The sequence below is a fragment of the Ambystoma mexicanum genome, chromosome 14, assembly GCF_040938575.1.
Source record: "Ambystoma mexicanum isolate Mex_15411 chromosome 14, UKY_AmexF1_1, whole genome shotgun sequence".
NCBI classification, from domain to species: domain Eukaryota; kingdom Metazoa; phylum Chordata; class Amphibia; order Caudata; family Ambystomatidae; genus Ambystoma; species Ambystoma mexicanum.
In genome coordinates, this window is record NC_090940.1 from 551,835,493 (window position 1) to 551,853,901 (window position 18,409).

Here is an 18,409-nt window from a genome sequence, read left to right on the forward strand (position 1 = left end):
TTTCAGCGGCGACTAGGCCAAAGAGCACATCCTCTTGTTGAGAGGAGTATTCAGATGGGTACCAACCCCCCTCTATGACCCTGTACAACAAATCCCTTCCTTCTAAGGACTCTTGTCCTCTTGGAGAGTCCCCATGCCCCTTCCTGACCCCTCTTGTTCAACTCTGTGGACCAGAGTGAGGTTTGAGAGTTATATGGATAAGCATTCACAGTGATGTGGATTACTCAGAGAGGTTTATTACCCCTTAGAGACCTAGGGAGGGGGCAGGGGCTTTCAAGTCATACCCAACAGGAAGAAGTACTGGACCTCTCAGAACCTGAAAAGATCTACGAGGATCCCTATGGCCAGGATGACCAACCCTTTGGCCAAGACATACCTGACCCCTGCCCAGATTGGGGTACAGATCAGCCTGCAGAGGAAGCACCTTGGCTTTCCCCCACTTATACTCCGGACCCAGACGCCCTTTGTCTGGACCCTTCCTCCTCACCTCCGCAGAGGCAGGCATCACCTATCGATGATCAGATGGCTTTTAATGCAATCCTGAAAAGGGTGCAGAACATTTCCAGATTGCCACGCATGAAGCTGTTCAAGATACTGACTCTGTGGAAGACATCCTGAAGGAGAAATCTCCCACGAGTCAGGCTATCTCCTTGTTAATTCAATCAAGAAATGCCTCACTCCATCCTTGCTGTCCCCTTCCCTTACAAGGGCGGTGAACCCTCGAGCGGAAAACATTTTCGCCCCACTCCTTCTGACCCGTTATGCATCCGAGGGCATGCAACTACAGACTCCCTGGTTGTCACTACCACCAGGAAGAGGGCTGGGGTACCACTATCTACTTCTGATAAGGACTGTAAGAAGTTGTACGCCCTGGACAAACAGATCACCACTTCAGCAGCATATTCGACAAGAATTGGTAATAATTCAACACTGCTTGCCAGTTATGGTGATATGCAGTGAAACCTGCTTTTGGAATGCCTCCAAGAAGTCCCTGAACCGGTACGATCACGCCTGCTGGCAATTGTCTCGGAAGGGAAGCAGGTGACCCACAACATTCTGAAGAAAACATTGGATGAAGCAGAGACAGCTGGCGGTCTATAGTACAAGACACTCTTCTTAAAAGGCATATCTGGCTTAAGAACTCAGGTTTTAGTCCGGAGACGCAGGCCTCCTTAATTACCAAACCAGTGGCGGACACAAATTTGTTTGGCAAGGCTGTCTGATGCCTTAGAGACGGCGAAGAAAGAGCACAAGACTCTTAAGTCTTTGAATCGGATCACTGCTAGGCCTTACCAGCAACAGGTAGGAACCTCTCACCGTTCCTTTCGGGGGCAGTCTTTCTCCAGATCTCCACACAACCAATATGGCGCAGGAGGTACATCATGGTCTTCTGCACAAGACGCAGCTGGCACTAACCAATACTAGCAGAGGGGACAACGAAGAGGCAGGCGCAGAAATTCCACCCCAAGAGGCTCTTTGGCCTCTGCTCCCAAATGAATCGCCAGTCTGGGTCCTCTCCCATGCCTCCCGGTCGGGGGACATTTAACATCTTTTCTTCACGCATGGGAGTGGGGTTACCTCAGATCAGTGGGTGCTCAGGACCATCACCCACGGTTGTTGTATCGAGTTCCAATGGCCACCTCGATACCATCCACCAAGGTACAGATGCCTATCGACCAGCACACCTGCAGATTCTGCTGGAAGAGGTGCAGATCCTTCAAGAAAAGGGCACCATAGAAGTCGTCCCCATTCATCAGGTAAACCAAGGCATTTATTTAGTGTACTTCCTTGTACCCAAAAAGGATCTCACCATGCGCCCTGTATTAAAATTGCGCCAGCGAACAAATTTGTCAAGCCACAAAAGTTCAGAATGACACAATTGCAGGAAGTAATCCCTCTGTTGACACAGTGGGATTACATGGCAACACTGGATATGAAAGATGCATACGTTCATATCTCACTGTTGCCAACGCAAGTACCTAAGGTTCATGATCGAGAACAAGCACTATCAGTTCAAAGTTCTCCCCTTCGGCATTGCCTTAGCCCCAAGTGTGTTTACGAAGGTACTGGCGGTAGTAGCTGCTCAGAGTTAACATAAAAGGTCAGAGTACTGAAGTGTTCAGGTGGCAACTGCTGGTGTAATAACAAAACCTACATAATCATACCCATCTCTGAGTACACAGAACAGCCGTGAAGCCCTTGAGTCTATCAAAAAACAACACTCTGAGGTGAAACAATTGAATTCAACCCAGTAGACGCTCAAAGGATTAAGTGTTGTTTGTTAACATTTTTTAAATAAATCATTAGAAAAGGTCATTTCTTAATAGTAAAAACATACAGCAACATTAGTATCAAAAGTATTTTGTGTTGATCAATCCCTCCAATTCATTATTGGACTGATCTGATGCATCATCCCCATCTAAAAACCACATCCAACCTCACTTCCACCATACCACATACATACACAAACCATTCAGAAATTCATTCACAATCCATTCAATGATAAAACAATATATCATCAATAAAACTCAAACTAAAACATCATTATACATTGTCTAATCCATTGTTAATATGATCCATAAGTTTAACACCATTGAGCCTATTCCATGTTATTATGAACTTTTATGGTTCGGGTGGATATGACTTCTAACTTGTTCACAAATAACAAAACATTCCCCGACCTGCTGCTCACCTGCGCAGGCAGTCCATTCCAGTCTACCCTTACCTCGACGACTGGCTAATAACAGGGGATTCAGATGGACCATGCCTTTCAAATACCCAGAAGACAGTTGATCTCCTCTTCAGTCTGGGATTCTCGATCAATGAGAAAAAGTCCAGTCTAGACCATAGCCAGGTCAAACATTTCTGGGGCCTCTTATTCAAACCAAAGACGGGCTTGTCTTCCCCTCCAATGAGAAGGTTCACAACATGCTGTTCCAGATCCCTTACTATGTAGCCAATCACAAGGTGACCGTATGCAAGGCCATACAACTGTTAGGGATGATGGCATCCTGTATTTATCTATTCCCACATGCACATCTGCACATGCACCCCATGCAAGAGTGGCTTGCGAGCCAATGGTGTCAGGTCAGCGGACAATGGGATGATCTAGTGGTTGTCTCGGCAGCCCTCATTCAGTCTCTGCAGTGGTGGTCGAGGGAAAACCTCTTGCAGGGGAAAACCTTCACCCCTGCAATAGAAGTCACTCTCACCACAGACGCATCTCTGACGGGGTAGGAGGGCTCACCTCCTTCACCAAACGGCGCACTGCGTGTGGTCCCAGCAGTGGCAACCAACCCCATAAACTTGTTAGAACTGCTAGCAGTATTCAAGGCCCTGAAGGCATTCGAAACAGACCTCCAAGGGAAGACAGTCCTAGTCCTCACAGACAGTACCACAGCCATGCATTACCTGAACAAACAGGCGGGCACTCACTCTCCAGGGCTATCCAAACTGCCTCAGAGCATATGGAAGCGTGCTCTCAAACACAAAATGTTCCTCCTGTCACAAGACGTTCCAGGGGAACTCAATCATTTGGCAGACGTGCTCAGCAGAGGCTTCCCACTTCCCGTAGAGTATGAATGGCAGTTACACACAGACATTGTTTTCAACGTCTTTGCAGACTGGGGCTTCCCAGAGATCCACTTGTTTGCAACTCTGGAGAACGCGCAATGTCCAGATTACTCCTCCAGGTACCCACAGAACTGCTCCAAGGCGAACAGTCTCTGGATATCATGGTCAGGGAAATTTGTCTATGCTCCCCCCCCCCTCCCCCGACTCCCTTGCTCATCTATATAGTGCACAAGATGCACCAGGAACGAGTCACAATGATTTTGGTGGCCCCGATGTGGGCCTGCCAACCCTGGTTCTCTCACCTGGTGGCAATGTCTGTCGCACCTGCGAAGAAGCTGCCATGTCTGTACAACATGCTGTCACAAGACAGCGGAGAGACACTTCATCCATGCCCGCAAACTCTCAACTTGGCAGCCTGGCTCCTGAGGTCATAGACTTCTGACACATCCAGCTTCCTCAAAGATGCATGGACATACTTAGGGAAGCACGAAAACCTAACACCAGACATTGCTACTCCAACAAATGGAAACCCTTCGTCATCTGGTGTAATACCAAAAACATAAATCCTATTGACTGCACACCAACAGATATTGTCCTGTACCTGTCTCATCTACTAGACTCAGGCCTGGTTTTCAACTCCTTAAAGGTCCACTTAACTGCACTTTCAGCTTACACCACGTGCCAAAGGAATGTTTCATGGTGCGAAATTCCAGTGATCAAGGCTTTTATGGAGGGGGTTAAAAGACTTCATCCCTCTATCTCCAACCTAGCTCCCGGATGGCATCTGAATGTTGTACTGAATAGAATAATGGGACCTCCCTTTGAACCTATGCATAAGGCTAGCCTTAACACACTCACTTACAAGGCCGCCTTCCTGGTGACAGTTACATCAATGAGGAGAGTTAGTGAACTGCAGGCCCTTTCAGTTCAAGACCCATTTGTCAAGATTCACAAGGATAAGGTGGTCCTGCTCACTCATCCACGGTTTGCGACTACATTTATTTCAAAGTTCCGTGTGAACTAATCAATAGACCTGCCCACTTTATTTCAGAACCACACTAACGTGGCAGAAAAAGCTTCCACACACTTGATGTGAGGAGAGCGGTGATATATTTTCTGGAGAAAACAAAAACACTAAGAAAGACAAACCAGTTTTTCGTTTCAGTGGCAGCTGGTAAAGAAGGGGGACCCGGTCTCTAAATCAGCAATCTCTAAGTGGATCATAAACTGCAACACACTGTGCTACACTCTTGTCAAGAGAGACATACCTTTCAGGCCTAAAGCACACTCTACTCTGGGCACTGGGGCTTCCATAGCTTTCATTGCAAATGTTCCTCTTGAGCCTATTTGTAAAGCAGCAATTTGGAGTTCTGTACACACCTTTACACAACACTACTGCCTGGATACATATTCTAAGTCTCAGGTGGGACAAGCGGTGCAAAGACATCTTTTTGCTACTGTTCCTTCACACATCCCACCACCATCTCTGGGTACTGTTTTCTAGTCTATGCACAGCATGTGATTCTAAGCAGATTAACAAGCATCAGAAGATATGCCTTACTTACCGTAATAGCATTTCTGATGATTGGATCTGGTTAGATTCACATGCGCCCATCCTTTCTCGCCTCTTGGAGTAGAAGGAACATGGACATCTTACACCCTCTCTCTTTCTGTACTCACACACACTCGACGCGTGAGGGATTTTGGGTACACTACACGTCACGTTAGGGATAGTTTTACAGGCAAGGCCCATATTGACGACCCCTTTCGATCCTCGAAAGAAAGATGCAATACTCTGAGATTACCACTAGATGTCGGACTATATGCACAGCATATGAATCTAAGCAGGTACAATCATCAGAAATGCTATTACGGTAAGTAATGCAAGATATATATATTTCTTTTTTTGTATGGCCTTTGGCACAGTTGGTCCTGCAATGAAAAAGTTGGTTTCTGGGAGTGAGTGAAAGCAGAGGGAGCCGAGCAAAGGTTGCGATACGACTGACTGCGAGGCCAACCAAGAGTTACCATTGGGAACACTGAGTTGAGTGCGTCCTGTGAGTTTTTGCTGGGTGGTGTTTATGCCATTCATGCTGTAGGCTACAGTTTAGGGCATTCATTTTGTTATGGTGCTCCTGAAGCAGTTTGCCATGATTTCCTTTTTTGGCAGAGGTTTTGGGAGGTGTATGGGTAGAGGAGTGGGCAGGAGGCTTACTGCACTGGTGAACAATTGTGAAAGTCAGGAATTGTTGATGGTGATAAAGGCAGAGCTAACATTACAGTAGAGTTCCGGGAATGTAGAATTGAGTTGTGGGATGTTTGTTGATGAGGAGTGAGCTGTGCTGCGTGTGAGCCTCCACTGAATTATAAGGTATTTATGGGTTGGGTGTGGAAGTTGGTGTTTCCTTTTGGTATTTTCAGATGAAACTGCATGTGCAGCAACTCTTGCTCGGGCTCTTCTTCACTTCGACTATGTATCCTGATGGTATCGCCTTGTGCACTACAGGCACCTAGATGGCTGATAGCCAGGCTTCGGTTCTAAATAAAGAGTCTAGGTCTGCGTTTAGTAGGCTGGCTATGTCTGAGCTTTGTTCTGATGCAGATGGAGCATTGCTCAGCTGCAGTTTTACTCAGTGTTTCATTGAGTTGAGGGACGAGCAGTTCAGTGTTGGACTAGTGTTGGTGTTGCTTGATGTGTATGGTGGTTCTGAATTGGCATGTGGTGTTGGAGCAGTGGGTGTGTAGTTGTTTGCATTAAGGTGGTGCATTGAGGAGTTGGAGTGCAAGAAATGTGTCTGTGTGTAAGGCGAGTGTCCGTGAAGATGATGTTGTGCAAGGCCGTGTCCTAATTCTTGGAGTGTGTGGTGCATAGATTATGCCTGTGTTTGCCATGACTCGTTGAAGGGGGAGCTTAGGTGGCGTTTAGAAGATATGGCACATCTGTGACCATTGCTTTCAAAGGCCCATCTGCAAAGAGTTATGTCAAGGGGCATATGTGGGGTCTTGGTAAAGGGGTGCTGATGGATGGTGCATCGTCTATCCATAGACGGCCCCCCGTTTTATGAAGAGGGGAACCGTAACCTCCGACAGTATGACGGTCATCACCAGGCCCTGGGGGGGGAGGGAGGAGAGTGGGTCTTTTTTATTTTGAGGCTAGAACAGGCTGATAAAGCTCTCCAACAATACAAGGTGTGTACAAACGGGGCTGCATTCTCTCCTGAGAGAATGGGATTGTATCTTTTGGCAGGCCAAATCTCTTTCTATTCAAGGGCTGCATAAAGGATTGTTGGAAGCATATATTTTTTTTTTGATGAACATACCTGCCTCCCAGCGTCGGCTCTTCCTTAATCATCTTTAGGTTAGTGCCTTTGTAGGCTTCTCATCCCACGGCTCTGCTGCTGCCATGGAAATAGAAAGAGGAAGCACTGTAGTTTGAAGGCAATTCCTTTCTGTTTCTGTGGCATCCATGTCAGCAGGATTTCATTCTCCACACAGCCTGGCCTGGGCGGACTCTGACCACAGGAAAGGCCTTCTCGTCCACCTTTACCTGCTTGGAATTCTACCTGCCTGTCTGTCTTGCCTGGGAGCGTCTGGGGTGAAGTTGGTAAAATGTATGATCTCACTATTGAATGAGTGTCTTTGCTGTTTTTTTTTTTATAGGTTTAAGTTTGCTCTTTGAAGCTTTTGTGTCCATGATTTTCTGCTTTGTTCTTTTTAGAAGTTTTTGTGCTTTATTGTATACATTTTCCAGTTATATTATAATCTGTTAATTTCCATGAGAACTATTCTATGTGGACTATTCTGAAATACCAGGGGCACACATGAGAAGTCCTCCACTAAGATCCAAAACAGAGGTGGAGGCTCGATAGACTGCATGGTTCTCTTTTGGTATGTGGCTGTATCTGCAGTAATCTTGTCAGATGTGGCACATGTTGGAATAGGCAAAGCAGCTGTCTGAAGAGCTGGACATACTTCTTGCAAGCATGTTTTACCTTGGTGCCTATGTATGCGCTGATTGTGTGGCAATCCAAAATATGCCCTAAAAGGCTTTAGGTAAGAACTCTGCCATCTCTTGCTGTCTCCTTCTAGATTCTGTAACACGAAAAAAGAAAGGGGCTACATGCCCTAACAGTTGATTGGTTGAGCTCACCATATATAATGCTCCTGAATGGTTTGGACTTTTTTCAGAGGGAAAGAGGGGCAGACAAAGCTGGTTGATTCCTGTCTTATCTCTCAAGGTCAAGATAGTTATTATGGATGTATACTAGGTACTGAGTAGATCTTTGACAAAAATATAGAGAACTATTTGGGGCTGAAGGAAAGAGGGATAGAGCGAGTGCAATCTACCCCTACATGTTTAAAAAAAGAAATTATTGAAGTTTCCTTTTCCTTACTCTATCCACTTTAAGACAGGTGGCACACCAGCGCTGACTAGGGATAGGGTACTAGACAGGTAGGGGTAGATAGAATTCTCTCTATCCCTCTTTCCTTCTGTCCTAAATCGTTCTCTGTATCTATGTCAAAGATCTGCTCAGTACCTGGTATTAATCCATAATAACTATCTTGACCTTGAGAGGTCTCAACCATCTTTGTCTGCCCCTCTTTCCCTCTGAGACATTTCAAACCATTCAGGAGCATTATATATGCCCAGCTGAACCAATCAACTGTTAGGCTACATAGCCCCTTTCTTTTTCGTGTTACAAAGTATTTCTTGGGCACAACCCTCACCAAATCACTGTTAAGCAACTGTATCCCTCTTTTGTCTATTTGGTCCCTCTAGATTCTCTCTGCATGGTAGTTCATGCACACGCATGAGAACCTATTGATGATCTAATGCTGGTCAAGAAAGACTGCCCTATTAAAAAGAATATGTCTCCAGCATTGCCATCTTCTATAGATTCATGTAACTCTGCCTGCTCCATGTTCATGCATGACCATTTTTATCCCCCCCCCTTTCTACCTTCTAATGGAATTCTGAGATGTTGTCTGGTTGGACCTGGTGTTCATCGTCTCTGATAGCCTCAATAAAAGTGTGGTGGTGAAGTACTGTTTGATGTCTAGTGATTATGATTTTTTTTTTATCATCAACGACTAAATGGAGCTTGAGGATCCTGGGCTGGGAAAGTATTTTAAAACATGCACCCCAGGAAGATACCCAGGATAAAGAATCTTTGTTAAAGGGCAGCACGTGTTGTCCTCCGCTGTGTCATTGATAACTCCCTAAGATACCCAGCATGAAGAATCTTTGTTAAAGGGCAGCACTTGTTGTCCTCCGCTGTGTCATTGATAACTCCCTAAGATACCCAGGATAAAGAACCTTTGTTAAAGGGCAACACTTGTTGTCCTTCGCTGTGTGATTGATCTCCCTAATGTGTTGTCTGTTTCAGGTTCATGCTTTGCATCAGTCATTGAGAGACCTCAGCAGTGAACAACTGCGCCTGGGAGACGATCTCAACAGGGAATTTTCCCGAAGGAACCGGTATGTTATTTTTTTTACTGCATGTAAAAGTAACTATTGCAGGAAAAATTGTTTTTGCTCAATCGGTGCATAAATAGAATAGCAACAGGTAGCCATAGAGATCTATTGCTAATTCCTAATGTGCTACATGGCTGTAACAAAGCTTTTAAAGCGGGCGTTCCTATATTTAAATGATGTGTTGGGTTTGGGAAGACTGGTGGCGTAAGCCTTGAATGTAGTCCCAGATTGGGGGGAAAAAAAACATGTTTTGTTTCTTTTTAGCGACATTTCAGAGGTTTGGCAGGTCATCCAAAAATGGCAGATTTTCTTATTTTGTTGTTTGTACAAAAATGTAACCTGTTCAGACGTCAGTCTGCTGTACTTTGGGACTGCTTCTGCTTTGATTCCAAATGTACGTTTAGCACTTGTCCCAATAAGTCTGTGTTCAGCCAGCAGGGCACAGTTTCCATCACCAGCAGGGCTGACTCGTATCTTCATCTTCTTAAGGTTGCTAAATCACACACCATTACAATGGGTAATAACCGCTATCATTCCAGCATGCAGGGCGAATTCAGGCTGAATCGCTATGTATACATTGTACATCAAGATTTGTTTTTTTATACTTTTTTTTCGTTAGATCAGGCTGAACATGCAAAAATAAGCCACCAAAGAGTCTTTACACACATTGTTCAAAATACAAGTGTAAAAATGCAACCATAAGTGATAGAGACAGAAGAGGGGACATGTATCGGAAAAACCCTCATGCAGCCAAACGTTCAGAATTCCATTTTCCAAGAGTTAAATGATTTTGTAAAATAGGGCATATATAGTTTAGTTGTAATATTTTCCCTTAGAATAATAATCTTTTTCCAAATGGAAAATCTGTATCCAGTCCCACCCACTGTTTGTTAAAATGAGGTGGGTATTTGCCTTCCCATAAAACAGGCAGGCAAGAATTTAGCAATTTCATTCGCTATTAAAAGCCAGGCGCAATTAGAACTTTTTTGAAATTCGGAACTAACAAAGATAATCAAAACACATTTCAATTTAATTTGATGTCCCACAGTCTGATAGTCACTCGCTGACTACTTTGGCAAACACTTAAAGAACCTAGGCTTCGGTCTCCACTCTACATCCCACATCTTGGGGATTTAACTTTACAATCCAGAAACCCAGAGGCTCAACCTTTCTAGGTTATATGGAACTCAAATTCAGTTTTAATGACCACCATGGTTGGATTTGTGCCTTTCCAAATTAATTATGAAGGAACCTTTTTGATGTAAATATGCTCTAAATTGTGCTGCTGCTAATTGGCTGTTGCACTTTAACTGCACCTGTCACCAAGTATTCGATTTTCACACGCTGCACTTTTGTTACTAAAGCCTGTTTTTTCAAATCTTTTCTATAAACTACATATTTGCACCATATATTTTAGGTAATTTAGTTTTATAAAAATGGGATTAAAAAGCCAATCCTGTTTTGCTGTTTTCCAACTCACCGTGATTAAACTGTGGTACAGTGTCACATTTTTTCTTTTTCCTATGGTTTTATTTAACCCTAAATAAAAGCGTTTTCAGTTAATTGCTCACTGTTCTGTGCAGTGCCCACCTCCTAGCAATTACTTTGCTCCCTTTTTCGTGGTGGTGCAATTTTAAAACATTGCAACTATTGTTAGCCTGAAATCAGAATTTGCTTGGAAGCTGGTAGTGCTGTTTCTAATAGAAATAAAGATTGCATTTTTGTCAATTTTGCACCTTGAGTGGAGATCATTAATTGATAATATTGTACCTTGACACTCTTAACTATATAAGATTTAAAATAAGTCACCAGTCTCAGCTGTCCATTTAATTTTTCCAGCATAAGGTAAAGACCAGCGGCTTTCCTGTGAATAGCTAAAACCTTTTTTTATGTAAGCCAAAGCATGTCTTAAGTTCTTCGTATGAATAGAATGCTCAGTCGCCCAGGTCATTCCAGTGTCGGCGCTGTATCTGTCGGTTAATCTAGGAATACTGATTGTTGGCAGTTAGCGAATTTCATGAACATCAGGAGTACCAATAGTTAACCTGATTAATCTTGATATACTTTGCAACGTTTTAGCCAGATAAAAATCCTTCTCCTATAATTCCAATTATACAACAAAATATGAAACTGAGTGGATGAATTGCTCTCTAGAAATACCTTAATACTGTCGAAGGCAGTCACCCAGTTACAAAGTTTAAAATGTGTCTTCCGGAGACCACCAGCGGGGGCAGACAAGATGGCTGCTTGGTAATGCAGCTCTCCTCCACTTTCTCCCCCAGGAAGCGAATGGCGATGCTTCTTGCTTCATTTTTTTACATACAGGGCATGAGAGGGACATGAGGGGGTGGCACAGCATCTGACCTGGAGGGACCCCTGGTATGATATGGTATGGCAGAAAGGCGAATGGCACAGTTCTGTGGCGTCCCTGCAGCGTCTGCTGTGCAGCCAGTGGCCTTGTCATTGGCAGCCATGGTGGAGATGGGGTGCGCCCCTGTTGGATGGTCGAGGTGCCCGTGCGTCAGCTGTGGCTGGGCCTTGTTGGGCCCGACAGACAAAGTGGCACCCAGGAGTTTGCTGTTGTGTTGCCCTCACCCATCATGAGGGGCTATAGGACAGAGACAAGACACCCATGGAGTGCCATCCATGATGGTACCAATGGAGCTTGGAGAGGAGAGAAAACCCTGGACCGCTTCGCTCCTTGCTATTTGCTGGCTCGGCTGTTGATGAAGGTTCTGAGGTGCCGTGTGAAATGTAGACGATATAGGAGCCATGGTGAAGAGGGTGTTTGGGGAGCATGCTGGTCCTAATAGGCAGTGTATCTGGAGCACCAGGTGACAATGGACGGAGGTATAGGTGCGCCTAGAGGGCCGCTACTACAGTAAGACTCATGTGTAGCATTGGGTGAGTATTGGCCCATTGGAGGTGGTTTGCGGCTGGTTGAGCCAGGTTCTGGAATTGTGGTCATCGTGCCTGACATGGGGTATTGGAGGCAGTCCCCATACGGTTTTCACAGTGCTCTTTAGTAAACAAGGGGAGTTGGTGTGTTCCTTTTTTGCCTGATGAGTTGGAATGAGATGCTGCAGCAATTCAAGAGGCAGGAGAGGTGCACTATCTGGAATGGGAGGATCACTGCCATCGCCACACAGATATGGAGGACCCTGGTGCGACCAAGAGTGACATACTAGCCATTCTGTAGGAGATTAGGGGTATACGTGCGCATATTGGACTGTAACTTGATGATATGGACAAAAGAATTGACTCGATGGAGGATGGGGTCTGGAGGCAAATCAAACGTCAGTGGATATTCTGGAGGCCCAGGTGGACTTGAAAATCTCGTTACTGCAACGTCAAGGGGACGAGGCTAAGCTGAAGTTGGATGACATTGAGAACAGAGAACGTAGCAATAACCTATGTTTTTTTGGGTTCTGAGAGAAGAGCAGCAATACTCCAAGGGACATAGAGAAAGCAGTGCAGGATGTGCTGAATATTCCTTTCAAGGCAGAAGGTGGGATCGGAATGGACAGTGTGTTTCCATTATTATCGTACAAGTCCAACATTTTGGACAAAGTGAGAATTTGTGGCCCTGTGGAATATGGAGGTTCCAAGATCTTAATTTATCAGGATTTGTCCTCCAAAAGCCTGGCGAGACCCAAGTTGTGCTCTACTCTTACCCAGTGGATGAGAAAAAAGTATGTGAGGTATGGGTGGGAATACCTCTTCATTTCTTTTTAATGGGAATGTATGAAATATAATTTGGTAATGGAGGGCAACATCCAGAGAGATGGACAAGAATTGACCGGAGTAACGGCACACTTCCTGATGTGGATGCTCAGCAGAGGATGGGGTTTCCCCCTGTTGAAAAGGGTTCAGAGAGACAGGAAGTTCAAGAGATTGTGTTCCTCATCTCGCAGGAAAATATGAGTGAGGAGGTGCGACCTTAAGTTCCAGGAGGGCTGGGGTCCTGTTGGTGACTTTGTTGTGTGTGAGGCTTACAAGCTATATGTGGTTCTGTTTTGGAAAGGAGTGGGTCACAATGGTGGGCTTTTGAGGGAGAGGCGGAGGGCATGTGGTTCTCCTGGCTTGGAGCTTTGGGGTGGAGTTAGGGAGGTGCCATTTCTGTTTTACTTTTTTGAGCTCTCAAGGGTGAGGGTTGGAGGAGTTGGTGATATTAGATTTCTAGAGAGGCAGATGTACATGTCATCTCTAGTGCCCGCCCCTTCACCTACGTCATATTGGAAGAACAAGAAGACACTGTGCAGGACACCAGGAATTAGCCCAATACCGCATTGAAGATATGAGAGACGTTATGCACTCAAACAACCGTACTGAATATACCCTCGAACTGACATGGTAGAAGGATGTCTGAATACACCATTGAACATAGAAGCTGTAAGTGAAATCTGACAAGTGTAAAGTGATGTCATGAAGGGAAGATACCAGGACACACTGAAACAATATGCAAATACCTAAAGAATGAAGCTGTGACTAAAGTAACAAAGTGAATATTTATGCCAATAAGAAGAAATCATACGCAGAGGAGATAAGTGAGAAGAGGTGCAGTAGATGTACATACGCAGAAACGCATGGTAGATGAGACAATTACTCTCCTCCAAGCTATCTGTTCTCTTCCTCTGGACCTTTAAGGCAGTGAAGGTGCATTTTATCTTCATCTGGAGCTTAATGAATAGGCTTTGTTTTCTGGTCTTGCACCACACGTGAGGAGACCATGATTTTGTCCATTCTGACCTTTTTATTAAGTGCTGTTTAATTCAATTATGCTGGGTGCTATTACTTCTCTTGGCCTCTGGAGACTTGGTTGTTCCGTCTTGCATATGCTTTCTGCATCTTTGATTGATCAATACTTGGCCCTCGCAAATGTTCGCTCCTTTACTTCATCTTAGAGAAATATGTTGTGCCTATGTAGCTTAGCCTCTTTGACTTCTCTTGTGCCTTACAGTTACTTCTTGATGTGGCATCCTTGATCCTAAGCCAAACAGATATTCTTTGTTCCTTGCACAAAGCTGGTTTCCAGCGCCTGTCAACATCGACTCTGTATAAAAAGTAAGCGAGAAGCCTTGAGGAGATAGACCAAAGCTGCAGAGCCATCTTTTCATCATGGCCGCTTTACCAGTGTTATATTTTCTACTGCAGCAAGCTTCTATATGTCTCACCTACCTTGCGTTTCACGCATGTACATCTACTGCAGCTCTTCTCCTTTGTCTTCTCAGCTTGTATGATTTCTTTGTATTCCCAAGAATGTTCACTTTGTTACTTCAGTCAAAGCTTCATTCTTTAAGTATTTGCATGGCGTTTGTGTGTCCTTGTATTTTCTCTTCATGACATCACTTTACACTGATCAGATTTCACTTACAGCTCTTCTTTGTTTAGTGGTTCATGCAGACATCCTTCCACCATGTCAGTTCGAAGGTACATTCGATATGGTTGTCTGAGCGCATAATGTCTCTCATATCTTCGATGCAATATTGGGATAATACCTGATGTCATGCACAGTGTCTTCTTGTTCTTCCAATATGACAGAGGTGAGGGGGCGGGCACTAGAGAGGACGTGTACATCTGCCTCTCTACAGTGTGGGCTGTGTATTCCATGGAAAAGTTAACATACCTTGCACTTGATGTAGTAACTGCTTTCAAAGAAGAGTGGGGGGTACTTACGGAGAAATTGGGTGATCTTCAGGGGTCTATGGGAACTCCTTAAGGTCAGGATAATGCCAGTGTTTACAGGGGGAGGAACCGCACGCTTGGATTGATGGGTAAGCCTGGGGGTTATATGCAGGGAAGAGGTTTGGTGAGGCTATTTTCAAAAGTGGATGTCCCCTCCAGTATTAATGCAAGAAGAGATTGGAAGGTCTGCCTTAGTTCGACTGCATATGGTCAATTACTTGTAATGATATGTAGGTATGTGCTACGATGTCGATGCGTTGATTTTATTTTAGGATCCTCTTTACTGTGCCTGCTCTGTAAACGTATGTTTATGTAATTCAATTTGAGATTTACAATTTGTTGATTTAGATTTTTGAGTTTTGCCACGTAAACAATGTGCTTAATTGTACAATTGTGCATATCTCTGTACGTCAAAACATGATAAATAGTTTGTAAAAATGTGGCTTCGTAAATCCTCCTGTGTATGGTCTTGAAAGGGATTTCAAACTTTTTGTGGTTTCTTTTTGTTCCACATTAAACTGGAGAATGCGGAATGGATATGGATCAGTTGCTTTGTTTCTTTAATAATGATCTCAATATATGTATGTGCCAATTGGGTAATATCCTGAGATACGTCTCCCCCTGATATGAAACCTTGGATTGCACTACTACAGAATCCTCTTTTCTATTCCAATCCATGTCTTGGGTATTGTTGATATTAGGTTCATAACCAGATACAGAGCCGAAGATGTTTGTTCTTATTATGGCATCTAATACGGCCGACTGAATCTCATAGTTCATATACAGACATTACGTTTTTGAGTAATTTAGGGAGCAATTATGGGTGACTCTGCAAAGAACCTTATTCAAAGGAATATAGTATTTGTATGCTGTGCCCCTAATGTATTGCATACATTTATTTTAGGCGATCCAAAGGTCCGGTGGCTTTTGTAATTTTAATTGTCATTGGTTATTTATAACGTGCTTAATACCCAGAGGTTTCTAAGCGCAGACCCGGGGATCAAACCTGTGTTGTTCTGCATAGTGTTGTTACCAATGCACGCGCGTTGCCCCTGAGCTATCCTCCCGAGACGAGGAATAATTTTCTAATGGGCGCTTTGAGAATTGTTTTAACTTCTTCCAGTTTTTATATGGTCTGAACGAGCCACAAGTATATTATGAATTGGCATTAGAGATTAGGGACAGAGCTGGTGAGATTATGATCTACAGAGATTTTAATTTCACACCGGATGCTTTGAAGGATAGGCCACCAGTCTCCAAACTGTATTCAAAACTGAAGACTAGGCATGCATGTCATTTCCTAGATTAAATATTTGGTTTAGGAGGAATTTAGGGAGCACTGGCTATATCCTCAATAACATATTCATAGTTTTCGCATTCATGCAATATTCCAGGATTGATTCATGCCTAAACTCTGCCTTACTCCCTAATCTCGTATACAAAACTAGGGGATTTGTGTGCTGGATCATTCTCCTCTGATAACAGAATTGGGAATCGAGGCTTTCTCGAAACACCCTATGGGATGAGCTTTAACCGTAATATGGTTTACTTTACATTTATACCGCGCAACCAGGGAATAGAAGGCTTAAGGGCGCACACAGAACAAAACACACTAACACCCAAACATAAACGGGGAGTAAAGCTTTGCCAGAATAACACCAGAGAAAAGCATCCATAGGTATAAGTACTAGCAGAATAACAGAGTTTTTTAAAATTTGTTTTTGAAAAGTTCAGTGGACTGGACTTCCCTTATATCAGGCGGGAGAGAGTTCCAAGCTCTCAGGGTAGCTTTAATAAAAGCTCCCTTTAGCGCTTTGCTGGCACTGCCTAGAGGTGACATCAATTGATTCATATAATTAGATCAAAGAGATTTAAAACTGTGTTTCTCCAAAAGAAGATCCTTCAGGTAGGATGGCATGAGTCCCATGTGAAATTTGTGTGTAACTAGTAGCATCCGATACTGAACGCTTGCCGTCCCCGGGAGCCAATACATAATCTGCCTCGCCTCCGAGATCTCTCCACTTGAGGTCTTTGAGCATCCTAACAGCACTATTCTGAATCACCTGTAAATGGTTGGACTCGGATTGCAGAATACCGATCAAAATACTGCAACAATAATCAATTTTGGAACCTTCTATTGCCTTGCAATCATCTCAACATTTTATTGAGAGATAAGCGGCCGAAGGTGAGCCAGTAGTTTTATGTAATACGTCGATAAAGAAACCAAACTACTGACCTGTGCCTTCATATTAAGGTTCTGATCCATTATCATGCCTAGGGTTTTAACTTTCTTTTTAACCTCAACCTTACAATCTGCAATGGAAACGCATTCATAAGGTGGGCCTAACTTCAAAATCTTCTTCTGTGTACCTACCACCATCAGTTCAGTAGTTTCCTTGTTTAAAGCCAAGCCATTCTGTAAAATCCAAGTTTGAATGATATCACAAACCTTGTTGATATTCCATTCATCCTCAGTGTTTGAACCTGTTAGCGGTAGGACACATTGCGTGCCATCCGCATAGTTGGCAAATGTTATACCATACCAGCTTCAATAAAGAAAAAAAAGGCACCGTGAAAATATTATAAAGGGACAGGAGACACATGCTCCCTGAGGCATGCCATATGCTAACGTTACTGGCCTTGCCTCTACTTCCCCACTAAAGACTCTGCACTGTATATTGCTCAGGCATGAAGCCATCCACTGAGTGGCATTATCTGAAAATGTTGTCACATTCTTCAACCTAGTGATCAGAATGAAATGATTTACTAGGTTGAAGGACGCAGATAGATCTAATAGCATAAGGAACAAGGCTTGGCCATTGTCCATGGACTCAAGTAACTTGGATTACAAATTAAGGAGCGCCTTTTCAGTCCCATGGCTTTGTCTAAAGCCTCACTGAAATGTATTCAAAATCTGATGTTGATTAAGATAGAAGGATATTTGACCATATGCCACGATACAATAACTTGAAAATAAATGGAGTATTCATAATGGGCTTATAATGTGTCTCTGTATGTGGGTAAATACCTGGTTTCTTTAAAAGGAGGGTAATCCAGGCTTTTTTATCCTCTCTGGGACATGATTTTCCACAAATGTGCACAGGGCGGTAATTAACATGGGCGAGCATACTTCAATTATCATAGATGAACATGGGTCCCCCTTACATCTAGTGGTTTTGAGCTGCGTGATGACCCTAGTCAGAACTACCTCTGAGGTAGAGAAATTAAAACTCTGCTGAGAGACAGTCTCACCCAAAATCTCTGAGTTGCTTGCCTCTAGCGGCTTGTTTGAGGTATGTTTTTTGGCCTACATACTTTTTAAAAATTTTATTTAGTTTGCCCATCATGGCATCCTGGAATGAAGCGCACCAGGCATCATCTTTCAACAAAGAGTCCTTAATCTGTCCATTAAGAGATTCCTGTTCTTTGAAACTTTTGAACAGTTCCTTCCTTTCTGAGCTCGAATTCGAGATTCTGTCATTAAGCATCTCCTTTCTCCTTTTTTAGCAGACACCATTGCAGTTTTATAGATCCTGGCCACTTTTTTATACACCTCAAAGCTTGTATTATGCTGATTTGTTCTCCAGGCATAAAAGTATTTTATCTTGATCGATTTAAGCTTCTGTAAATCCGCATTAAACCACAAATTGGATTTCCGACCATCCGAATACTGTG

General features: G+C 43.7%; 1 protein-coding gene across 7 annotated transcripts in view; it reads left to right on the plus strand.

Moving 5' to 3' along the window:
• Positions 1-18,409, plus strand: part of CEP128 (centrosomal protein 128) — an 864,240-nt gene that overhangs the window by 173,402 nt on the left and 672,429 nt on the right. For all 7 annotated transcript variants that reach the window (XR_011283785.1, XR_011283784.1, XR_011283786.1 and 4 more), the window contains one exon: positions 8,961-9,052. Coding sequence is in view for 4 of the 7 variants with exons in the window: in XM_069637862.1 (XP_069493963.1) it covers positions 8,961-9,052 (92 nt within the window). In the remaining 3 variants the exon portion in view is untranslated. The remainder of the gene's footprint in view (positions 1-8,960; positions 9,053-18,409) is intronic.